The sequence below is a fragment of the Entelurus aequoreus genome, linkage group LG11, assembly GCF_033978785.1.
Source record: "Entelurus aequoreus isolate RoL-2023_Sb linkage group LG11, RoL_Eaeq_v1.1, whole genome shotgun sequence".
Classification (NCBI taxonomy): Eukaryota; Metazoa; Chordata; class Actinopteri; order Syngnathiformes; family Syngnathidae; genus Entelurus; species Entelurus aequoreus.
This window is the reverse complement of record NC_084741.1, coordinates 52,577,924-52,590,106: the sequence shown is the minus strand read 5'-3', so window position 1 is coordinate 52,590,106 and position 12,183 is coordinate 52,577,924. Positions and strand designations below refer to the sequence as shown.

Genomic DNA, 12,183 nt, shown 5'->3' with positions numbered 1-12,183 from the left:
TTGAAAAATTAAATACGTACGTAGGAATACATAAACCGTAACTGGTGTGATTTAATTCCGAGAGGAATGTTCCTCCACATGATTGTATTACGCCCCCTTTGAGTCTCGTGACCCACCTGTCTTCCGGTTGGGAAAACATCACTGCGCCAGAAAGTTAGTAGGTGAGTAAAATTGACGTCTAAGTTTGAAAATTATAATTTTTTAGTCATGAACTACTCTTAATGCAGAAGTTACTCCTCATTTAATTGTTCAGAGTCAGTATAGCTTTATTTATTGATTATACTGTTATGTAATTACATGTTAAATATGCCTATCTATGCTGGTGTTTTCCAACCACTGTGTCGCGGGACACTCGTGTGCCGTGAGATAAAGTCTCCTGTGCCGTGGGAGATAATGTAATTTCACCTAATTGGGTTAAAAATATTTTTTGAAAACCAGTAATTATAATCCGCAAATGTGCCGTTGTTGAGTGTCTGTGCTGTCTAGAGCTCGGCAGAGTAACCGTGTAATACTCGTCCATATCAGTAGGTGGCAGTAGGTAGCTAATTGCTTTGTAGATGTCGGGAACATGGTTTGTCGTGATCACAATATGCGGGAGTCAGCGTGCAGGTAAAAAGGTATCTAACACTTAAACCAAAAATAAACAAAAGGCATGTGCCGCTAAGAAAAGGCATTGAAGCAAAATTAAACTAAAACTGAACTGGCTGCAAAGTAAACAAAAACAATGCTGGACGACGGCAAAGACTTACAGCGTGTGGAGCAGACGGCGTCCACAAAGTACATCTGTGCATGACATGACAATCAACAATGTCCCCACAAAGACGGATAGCGTTCGCACAACTTAAATAGTCTTGACTGCGAAAACAAAGCAGGTGCGGGTAATAGCATTCAAGGAAGACGTGAAACTGCTACAGAAAAATACCAACAAAAGAGGAAACGACACCAACATAGGAGCGCAAGACAAGAACTAAAACACTACACACAGGAAAACACCAAACAACTCAAAATATGTTGCGGCGTGATGTGACAGGTCGTGACAGTACGCCTACCGTATTTTTCGGACTATAAGTCGCAGTTTTTTTCATAGTTTGGCCGGGGGTGCGACTTATACTCAGGAGCGACTTATGTGTGAAATTATTAACACATTACCGTAAAATATCAAATAATATTATTTAGCTCATTCACGACTAGACTAGACGTATAAGATTTCATCGGATTTAGCGATTAGGAGTGACAGATTGTTTGGTAAAAGCATGTTCTATATGTTATAGTTATTTGAATGACTCTTACCATAATATGTTACGTTAACATACCAGACACGTTCTCAGTTGGTTATTTATGCGTCATAACGTACACTTATTCAGCCTGTTGTTCACTATTCTTTATTTATTTTAAACTGCCTTTCAAATGTCTATTCTTGGTGTTGGGTTTTATCAAATAAATGTCCCCAAAAAATGCGACTTATACTCCAGTGCGACTTATATATGTGTTTTTCCTTCTTTATTATGCATTTTCAGCCGGTGCAACTTATACTCCGGAGCGACTTATACTCCGAAAAATACGGTACTTTGAGACAAGAGCTATAGTGATGCATGGTTGGTTATGGTTTGAATTCATATCCAAAAATTGCGAGAACTACTTTTTATTGTCAATATTGGCTACTGAGTTTAATTTTCTTGTGTTTTTTGCTGGTGGTGTGCCTCAGAATTTTTTCAATGAAAAAAATGTGCCTCAGAAAAGGTTGAAAAACACTGATCTATGCTACTTTTAGCAATACAATAGGGTTATAAATAAATGGGTTATACATGTATAGCGCTTGTCTACCTTCAAGGTACTCATCAGGAGCAAGGGTGAAGTGTCTTGCCCAAGGACACAACGGACGTGACTAGGATGGTAGAAGGTGGGGATTGAACCCCAGTAACCAGCAGCCATCCGATTGCTGGCACGGCCACTCTACCAACTTTGCCACGCTGTCCCCATATGTTATATGGGGACAGGATAGGTTATATGGAGCTGATGTCCTAATTGAAAATTATGTTTACTTCTTGCTTGTTTTTGGTAAATTTAAGTATTTAACTAACACGCCTCCATTTTTTCTCATGGTAGATGGATAACTTCATCCTGTATGAGGAGCTAGGAAGCGGCTCTACGTCTGTTGTCTACAAAGGACGGAGAAAGGGACATCTGAACTATGTAGCCCTCAAATGCAGTGACAAAGCCAAGAGACCTGAGATCACAAACCATGTATGATATCATGCTTTTATTGTGGTGTTACATAAAAATGGTTATGGTATTAGTTTATTTCGAACATTGAAGTTATAGTTGTTTTTTGAGAAGAATTGTAAATTTTTGGGTAGCAGGTGATAAAGTTTTCTTTGTGCAAAGTTTTAGCTGTTTGCAAATTCACCAAATTTCAATATTTTTTTGATTCACTACATAAAGGGTTTGAATGTTCACTATAACTGACATTATGTGTTATTTTAACTGACCTTTTATGTAAAACAATTTGTGAATTAAGCGTACTTTAGCAGGTTTTCCCTCCGTATTTCTACAGTAGAGAGTATGGAGTGATTTTTAGTCCAGAACATATTTCGCTTTATTCATTATTAAAGTATTTCTTGCCGCCTTATGTTGTATATTTTTCGTTTGAGGTTTCCAGTTCATTTTTATCGTATTACACTTAGAAACTTCAATGTCTACTCCGTCTATTTGTGTTTGACTGTTTCCAAATAGCATTATTTTTTTAAAATTTATATTCAAGGATAGTCTGGTTTTGTCAAACTATCTGTTTAGTTTATGAATTTTTTCTGTTATTATTTGTATTGGCTTCTGAGTATCCTCTCCTGAACAAAATGTGGTTGTATTATCTGAAAATGGGACTAACTTTAAATCCTGTGTATTTTTACAAATGTAGTTTGTATAGAGATGAATACATCTCGGTTCCAGTATTGATCCATGGGGTACGCCGCAAGATATATTTAGAGTTAGAGACGGATGTTCGCCTAGCTTCGCGTATTGCTTCCTGTTGGTTAAGTAGCTTTTTACCCAGTTTGAGACCAACCCTCTGATGAGTATAATGACAAACGTTAAGCTTGAATAACCTCTAAAACTGTGACAAATTTGAGAGTTGTCATACATCCTTACTGGAATGACCAAAATAAGATGTAAACAAATAATTGTCTCATTTCCCGTGTAGGTTCGTCTTAACCAAGAGGTGGATCATCCCAACATTGTACACTTTTATGAATGGTACGAAACCAAAAAGCACTTGTGGTTAGTGACTGAGATCTGCACAGGTCAGTATTTGTACCATCAATGAATTATCCTCAAACTATATTTGTGTAGTAATAAGTATTTTGTACTTGTTGTTCTGTTAATAAGATATCCTCTTCAGGCATCCCAAATTGCCTTTTTTTTTTACCGGTTCTTGCAGCTTTGAGTCCACAGTTTTTACATAGTTATTTCTACAATTCATTTATTTTTTTCTTGGTTTTACAATGTCTGTCTACTTTGTCTTACGGAGTCAGGTGGTTCCTTGGAGTCTGTGATAAAGCGGGATGGATGTCTTCCAGAGGATGTGGTCAGGAAATTTGGATGGGACCTGGTCAAAGGACTGACCCACATCTACAAGTTAGGAATAATTTTTTCTGACTTGACACCTACTAAGGTTTGTTCATGTCACTGTTAATTAAGTGTCTAAACATTTTACAATAAAGAATTAAGTCACCAATATGTGGGTAGTAGGGATGTAACGGTATACAAGATTTTATATCATTGTTATCATTATCGCGGAATAGTTTAAATTAAAAATTAAAAAGATTTTAATTACTGTAATGCACAAAAGTTAACAGTGTAATTTAAATGTTTGTTTTAATGCATTCATTAGAAAAAAAGAAGCAAGAAGAAACATTTTCTCTAAAATACGCAATGGGACTACAAAGTGTGTTTTATTTCAATTACTTAATTAATCAAACAAACTAAACGGTAGAGTATTCGATTACTAAAATAATTGATACCTACTCACCTACCACCTACTTAGTGGCCTAGTGGTTAGAGTGTCCGCCCTGAGATAGGTAGGTTGTGAGTTGAAACCCGAGTCATACCAAAGACTATAAAAATGGGACCCATTACCTTCCATTCACCACACCTTGTGTGTGTGGCAATCATTGGTACTGTAACTTTAACTTAACTTAGATAGCTGCAGTCCTAAAAGCAAGTTTTTTCATTTTATCATTAAAAATGTTTATCATTACATCTCTTCATGTGGTATTCTTTGTTTGGGCACTATATTCTGTGAAATGATATAGGGGCAATTATTGGCCTTATAACCACTACAGTGTACTAAAACCATAGCAAACTTTTGGCAGCATTATTTGTAAAAAAAAAACAACAACAACTAATCCCTTGATGGCTCCTAGGCCAGACTTTGGACATATTTATTTTACTATTCTCTTAAATAATATGTGATTATCATCTCTCCTCCCATAGATCCTGGTAGACAGTAGTGGCATGTTAAAGTTAGGTAACTTCTGTCATTCCAAGACTGAGAAAGAAACTCTTAAAGATTTCTTCTCATTGTGTTGTGAAGATGCAAAGGATGAAAAATATGATGATATGATGAAAAAAAGGATTCAAGGTCAGAAGAGTGTTATTTTTTTTTACTATACCAAGCTATACATTTACCGAATAAAAAATGGACTCTTAATGGGGTTTTATGTCTGTATATTACCAGGTTCAACAACGTACAAGGCCCCAGAGGTTCAACAAGGGGCAGAAACTACTGTGAAATCTGATCTGTGGGCTTTTGGTTGTATCCTCTACTACATGTACACTGGTAATTTATCTTTTCTACATGCACGCACACATTCAATTGGAATTTATTTGTCTCCCTTACCAACTCACATGGGTTGCTAAATGTCCTGTAAAATGTAAAGTTTATGAAAAATATTTATTTTTAGGTGAGCCATTCTCCTTTGATAACTACAGTGAACCCTCTGGAATAAATTTATATCAGCAACCATCATCTTCTGTGCAGACAGGTATACACACACACACACACACACACACACACACACACACACACACACACACACACACACACACACACACACACACACACACACACACACACACACACACACACACACACACACACACACACACACACACACACAGACACACACACACACACACACACACACACACACACACACACACACGCACACACCACACATTTGTAGAAATTATAAACAAAATGTTGTTTTTGCATTTTAAAAAAATGTCATACACTTCCTTTGATATTTTATAGTGTTTCCAAGCAGTTCTCCCACCCAGGACTTTCAAAATCTTCTGAGAGGTTTACTCACCAGAAACCCAGATGAGAGGTCAGACCACACAAACATACACAATGGCTGCCTAAAATAGTCTGGTAAAATTCAATAGGGTTGTGATTCTTCTTCCTGGTGCTCATAGTTTGATTTATAGCATACAAATTAACATGAATATGAAGCCATTATACCTGCTTTAATTAAAATGGCATTGATTAACTGTTTCATTGCAAGTTATTGTGAGCTGTGTTATATTAACCTTAAACATTTATGTTGTTTGTTCTTTAGAATGAACTTGTCAGATTTACTCAATCACCATTTCTGGACTCAAGGACTGCATGAGGAAGCGGACTTAGAGGAAGTAGAAACAGAAACAGGAGACGAAGAAGAGCACTGTGCAAAGACAATAAAAGGCAGACAGATGGACAGTGTTGTTTCAAATAGTTGGGAGTGTGTTTTATAACATCATTTTTGACTTTACGCTTTTTAATAGTTGATAATGTTTAATACTAAACACTAGGGGTGTCCCGATACAACTTTTTTAAACTTCTGATACGATAGTGATATTGGAGTCTTGAGCATTAGCCGATACTGATATTAACCAAACACGATGTCACCACGAATTATACATACTTTTATTATTTTGTAATGTAGAATATTATAAAAGGCTTGATTGAGTGAAATTTCTTAGACAACAATGGTAGGTATGAATAACACTAACCATATGCCAAGTGAAGTGTTTTTGGTGACACCTAGTGGTCACAATAATTCATTAGGTTAAGCTCATGGCATGTGAGCATGTTTTTGGATACTTTCTAATACCCTTCTGCTTCTGTAATTTTACACTGCAATATTGTTCAATTAAGGACCCTTATTCCATATGTCTAGCTTGTGTGGTCTTGTGTGCTTAGCTGTTGTGTAGCCGCAAGCTTTTAGTATCCTACAGCCCACCATGTTTACCGTTTGTACATGACTTCACTAAAATATAAGAATAGACCAATCTTGTGTGTTTATTGGAAGACACTTAGATGTTTAGCTGGCTGTCCAGCTTCGCACAAGTAAACTGGAACTTGGAACTTGTATCGGAGAGATTAGATGCAAGTCAATATTATCCTATACTTGTTTTTTTGGCTGATATCGGACATATATTCGATATCAATATTGGATTTGGACACTCCTGATAACTATGGCAAACTAATTAAAGTGCAATCTATTACAGTCATGCTACACTCAAATACTCCCTTTATTTGGGGTGTTTGTGTCAGCATCTACCTTCAAAAACTCTTCAGACAAAAAAGGATCCCGCACCCCTTCCTTTTTGGAGAACAGGCTGATAAACATCTTTACAGCCAAATGTCAAAAGCAACACCAATCTATATGTCTTTGAAAACATTGATCTCATCACAAACAAAAACTACAATAACAAGGAGACCAGACAGTCGGATTGAGAGATACACAACCCTTGGAGACGTGAGGGATAGTCAGGGACCGGACAGGAAGTTGGTAGAGTCCACAACAGAAGAGGAGGAGTAAAAGGCAGAAGATCGAATAAAGATGAATGTGACCCAACAAATGAGTCCAGTAGAGCAGGCCAAAGAGTCATTCACAAAAGGTAAGGTTATTTTACACTCTTTACTTGTTGGTCAATGGCAGGTCATAAACATTCTATGTGGTAGTATAGGGCCAGGGTGGACATATGTTGCTATAATAGAGCTTTACGATTCATTTTGTATACAAACAAAATCTTGTTTAAGGCCAAAAAGCCCAAAGTCAGTATTGGTCAGTAAATGTATTAGTTGTTATTGTTATTCATTTCATCAGCCACAATATTAGATACATTTTTAGCAATAAATGAGATCAAAATGAACTATATTCAAATGTCTGCCTTTACAAATGTATTAACGCTCTAATTGATTGATCCTGAGACATTAATAGAGCAGTGCAATGTCAATCAGCTGAGGATCATAGTATTATTTTTGTAACAGTAGATTTTGTACTCTCGCATTGAGTCAATGATAGACGTAGTCAGGAGTTAAATGTATATCATGTATTCCTTCTTCTTCCAGACAATACATTAAAGTTCAAGCCAAAGTCACTTGGATGATGACAACACAGAGCCTGTTTTACTACTGAGGTGTTTAGAATTATAGTTTTAGACCAAAGACAGTGTGCAGAAAGTTGACAAAGAAAATAATTTGCATTGAACAGCCACCCACTAACCATTTGTAAATGTTCTGCTCATGTTGTCTTAGCTCATGTGCAACTTCAAGAGGAAGCTACAGCATATTTGACTCGCTAAACTGTAGTCCTTCACCTCAGGGGAGGGAGATCCATGTTGTTAAGGTTTAGACTAACTGGCAGCTTGCACATTTTTAATGATGCGCTATCATGTTTTACCATAGACTGTTGTTCTCATTTATTTTGCGGGGTTTCACAGAATTTATGCACAATTATTCAGCCAACTACAGTATACTCAAAAGTCTTATATTTTTCTCCTGTTCATGTAACTAAAGAATGTACTGATACATTGCAGTTTTGTACCACTATTAAAACTTAAAATCAATGTTTTTTTTGCTACTGTTTGTCCTGGCAAATACTGATTTAAAAAAAAAATATCTCTTGCATTTGATTATACTGCAAGTGTATCTGCCATAAAGGTCATTGGGTGTTAAGAGATTTAGCTACCTACCTAATTATCTTGCTATATTCTGTCACCATTTGTTAGAGTACCTTTATAAATGTGTTTTTGTGCCTCTGAATGAGGTGCATTGTTCTTTTATCTTCCTTCCAGGCCACACCCGGCAATGACATCACTTCTTGTGTGAAAGCACTTCTGCAGACTGAATCAGACCATACTCTCACCCCAGTCCTAGACAACCCAAAGGTGCAGACATACAATCTTTACATTATTTGTCTTCTTGTTTCCCTTTTTTTTTTAACATCCTCTCCAGTATGTTTAAACTTTTTTTTTTGGTGTTATTTGCAAATTCTTAAGAGTCCTTCTGTTGGATTTCATTCTAAAACGTTAGTGTATCAGCATGTACAGGTACAGTGTGACTCCTTGTCCTCTTGGTCATAATTTGATTTTAAGTACGAAACTGGACAAGGATGGAGTTTGTTATCATTGCAAGACTGGATCAAATAATTATTCTAAATTCCACCAGTAGATGTCGCACTTGACACAGGATACAGTGGTACCTCTTGGGGCAAAACCACTAATTTGATTGGATTGCAGTCCACTTTTTTTTTTTTTTTTTTTTTAGCAAATTTGTATCTTTCTTAACTCATAAAAATATACAGAAAAACTAAAAACCTCTTGGTCTTACCTTTGATGTGAATCACTGTGAATCCGGGAAGGCTCCAGGATTTCTTCTCTCCCAGGGTTACTGTATATGGGGGCTTGACCAATTCTCGTGGGGGCTAAGAACATTTGGGGTCTTTTTGTGTGGAGTTTGCATGTTCTAACCTGTGACTGCGTGTGTCCCCTCCGGGTACTCCGGCTTTCTCCCACCCCCAAAAAATGCACCTTAAGATAAGTTGATTGGCAACACTAAATTGGCCCTTGTAGGGTGTACACCGCCTTTCGCCCGTTTGCGGGTGGCTCGGATAGGGTTCAGCCCCCCCACGACCCCAAAAGGGACAAACGGTATATAGATGGATGAATGCATGGATACACAGAACAATCATATTTAATGTATAAGTACTTTCCACATTGTACATTCAACACAATTGTTAAGCCAAACACAAGCAACACTAGCAAAAATGTTTCATGTGCAAAGGTGACAGATAGTGTCTGCAATAACCAGACAATACATACTGTACAACATGTGACAACAAGTGTCTTTATCCTTTTGCATAATTGATGAAAACAGACTATGCATTGCAATATTGCACGTAAGGGCGGGACAAAATAATTGATGAAAACAGACTATGCAAAGATGGACCCGGTTGCGTGACTGGCCACAGAAAGATAGACTCAGCCCAGTGATAGGTTTAGCCGATTGGCCTTCACAAAGCAGTGTGAGCAGTCTTACGTAGCTCCATTTCTACCATATATGGATAATTCACTGACGTCACCAGTGTGAAATCACAAATGGGGCGAATTCCAAATGACTCCTTTGGAGGAAGTCCAGACGATGTAAGTCCAGGAATGGCGCTACACCGAGGTTAAGGGGGTGCTATAGACCCATCACAAATCTGTTTAGCCCATGTTCAACCCCCCCCCCCCCCCCCCCAGCATTTTAGGGCACTATTATGCAAAAACATTTGTTCTTACCCATTGGTACCTGCTTTTGTTTATTTGGGATCTGCATAAGTCCCTTAAATTTTCAAATCAATTTGTGGAGGAATTGTGGAGATATTTATAAAACAATCTTGACTTTCTTCATACTTCCTCCAAAGAAGGTGTTTGTAATTTGCCCCATTTATGACGTTCCACTGGTGACGTCAGCGGATTAACCATATATGGTAGAAGTGGATAATAAGTCCGCCCGCAAAACGGAACCGCTTTGTGGCAGCCAATCGTCTCAGTGAGTCCATCTTTGCTGAACCCATCACCAGGCTGAGTCCATCTTTCTGTGGTTAATCACGCAACTGGGTCCATCTTTCCAAATGCCAATCAAAAGCCCAGCTGCATCTTTTGGCCACCCAATTACGAATATCGGGCCGAGCTCATCTTTCCTAAACCTATGACTAGGGTGAGTCCATCTTTTTGTGGCCAATCACGCAACTGGGTCCATCTTTCCAAACGCCTATCAAACGTCCAGCTCCATTTTTGGCTGCCCAATCACAGAGTGAATGCAAACTTTTTGGCCTGCCCGTCCTGCGCGATCATTTGTAAATTGAGACGTTTGCAGTTCTTGTTGCAGCAATGCGGGTGCACTTTGTGTAGCCTATCCATCCATCCATCCATTTTCTACCGCTTATTCCCTTCGAGGTCGCGGGGTGTGCTGGAGCCTATCTCAGCTACAATCAGGCGGAAGGCGGGGTACACCCTGGACAAGTCGCCACCTCATCGCAGGGCCAACACAGATAGACAGACAACATTCACACTCACATTCACACACTAGGGTAAATTTAGTGTTGCCAATCAACCTATCCCCTTAGGCCTAATATTAATTTCACTATTATTAATTTCTCAAGTTATTATTTTTTTATCCAAAACAATATTACCACTGCATAGTTGTCTGTTTTCAAATATTATCCATTTGGATAAAGACATACGTTGTCGCATTTTGGATGTACTGTCTGTTTATGAGCAGGCGCATGAGCGCTGTCTGTTTATCAATCAATCAATCAATCAATGTATCTGTAAACAATTTTGCCATCGTTGCTTGAGTTAGGCTTAGCTATTATGTTAAATACTCTTTAGTCAAATTCAGTGGAAATAACTTTCATATCGATTATGTTTGGGCTGTTTATCATAACTGATAAAAAAAAAAAAAGAACTGAAGTCATGAAAAGCGAACATTTTTTTATACACGTATGTGTGTATATATACTGTATATGTATAATTCTGTGTGCGTGTGAGTATGTATGTAAATTTGTATATACAATATATTTTTCTCCCAGTGTGTGCGAGAGCTAAAGTACGGCCCTGGCCACCTAGAGAGCCCAACCCAAAACAGCAGGTGCAGTGCCCAGAGAACAAGGGACCACCGGCCCCACGCAGCCAGGCCGGCCAGCGACAGGAACCCCCTATTGTGCCGCCCGGCCATAGACGGATGCGCCCAGCAGAGGACAAGGCACGGGAGAAACAGGGGACAGCCCCCAAGCCACACCCCACGCGGGCAGAAAGGCTCTCAGCAACTGGACGGGAGGACCGCCCCCACCCCCAGCAACCGGGCACGGGGTCCATGGTAACCACCAACCCCACCTGCAGTGACCCCAATGATGGAGATGGAACATCCAGCAACTGCCCTGGCTGATCCTCCCCCTGAGGGAAGAAAGAAAAAAATCTAACAGTTTACAGACACGCAGACACACACAGTGTCACTACCCCAGCAGCTGGCCGCCTTGCAGCTCTGCAGAATACTTTGCAGTGCACCGAGCTGCCACAATAGACGTGGGGACTAGACCCAGCAGGCCCTAACCAAGACGGGTAACCGAAAGGGGTTGACGGTGGGACCCAGGGGCCCAAGACACGCAGCCCGGCTGCAGTAGCCTATGCACACACACACACACACACACACACACACACACACACACACACACACACACACACACACACACACACACACACACACACACACACACACACACATATTGCAAATATTAGCTCATTTGGAATTTGATACCCGCAACATGTTTCAAAAAAGCTGGCACAAGTGGCAAAAAAGACTGAGAAAGTTGAGGAATTCTCATCAAACACTTATTTGGAAAACCTCACAGGTGAACAGGCTAATTGGGAACAGGTGGGTGCCACGATTGGGTATAAAAGCAGCTTCCATTAAATGCTCAGTCATTCACAAACAAGGATGGGGCAAGGGTCACCACTTTGTGAACAAATGCGTGAGAAAATTTGTCGAACAGTTTAATAACAACATTTCTCAATGAGCTATTGCAAGGAATTTAGGGATTTCACCATGGTAAAGTGAAGTGAATTATATTTATATATCGCTTTTCTCTAGTGACTCAAGGTGCTTTACATAGTAAAACCCAATATCTAAGTTACATTTAAACCAGTGTGGGTGGCACTAAAGTGTACGTAATAGCATCAAAAGGTTACGAGAATCTGGTGAAATCACTGCACGTAACATTGAATGCCCATGACCATGGATCTCTCAGGCGGTACTGCATCAAAAAGCGACATCAGTGTGTAAAGGATATCACCACATGGGCTCAGGAACACTTTAAA

At 39.1% G+C, this 12,183-nt stretch overlaps 1 protein-coding gene across 1 annotated transcript; it reads left to right on the top strand.

Moving 5' to 3' along the window:
• The first annotated feature begins 85 nt into the window (after positions 1-85).
• Positions 86-6,280, top strand: LOC133660225 (serine/threonine-protein kinase ULK4-like). The gene is made up of 9 exons (XM_062063512.1): positions 86-161; positions 2,107-2,244; positions 3,197-3,296; positions 3,528-3,667; positions 4,489-4,636; positions 4,733-4,834; positions 4,959-5,039; positions 5,309-5,384; positions 5,616-6,280. Exons 2-9 carry the CDS (start codon positions 2,107-2,109, stop codon positions 5,788-5,790), a joined length of 960 nt encoding a protein of 319 aa, XP_061919496.1. The 5' UTR covers positions 86-161; the 3' UTR covers positions 5,791-6,280.
• Positions 6,281-12,183: the final 5,903 nt, after the last annotated feature.

What these genes read in the sequence shown, in the direction of transcription:
- LOC133660225 (XM_062063512.1), top strand. Translation starts at nt 2,107, where the DNA reads ATGGATAACTTCATCCTGTATGAGGAGCTAGGAAGCGGCTCTACGTCT. An exon ending in AGTGACTGAGATCTGCACAG is followed by an intron (nt 3,297 to 3,527) that starts GTCAGTATTTGT and finishes TTACGGAGTCAG; the next exon opens with GTGGTTCCTTGGAGTCTGTG. An exon ending in CTGACTTGACACCTACTAAG is followed by an intron (nt 3,668 to 4,488) that starts GTTTGTTCATGT and finishes CTCCTCCCATAG; the next exon opens with ATCCTGGTAGACAGTAGTGG.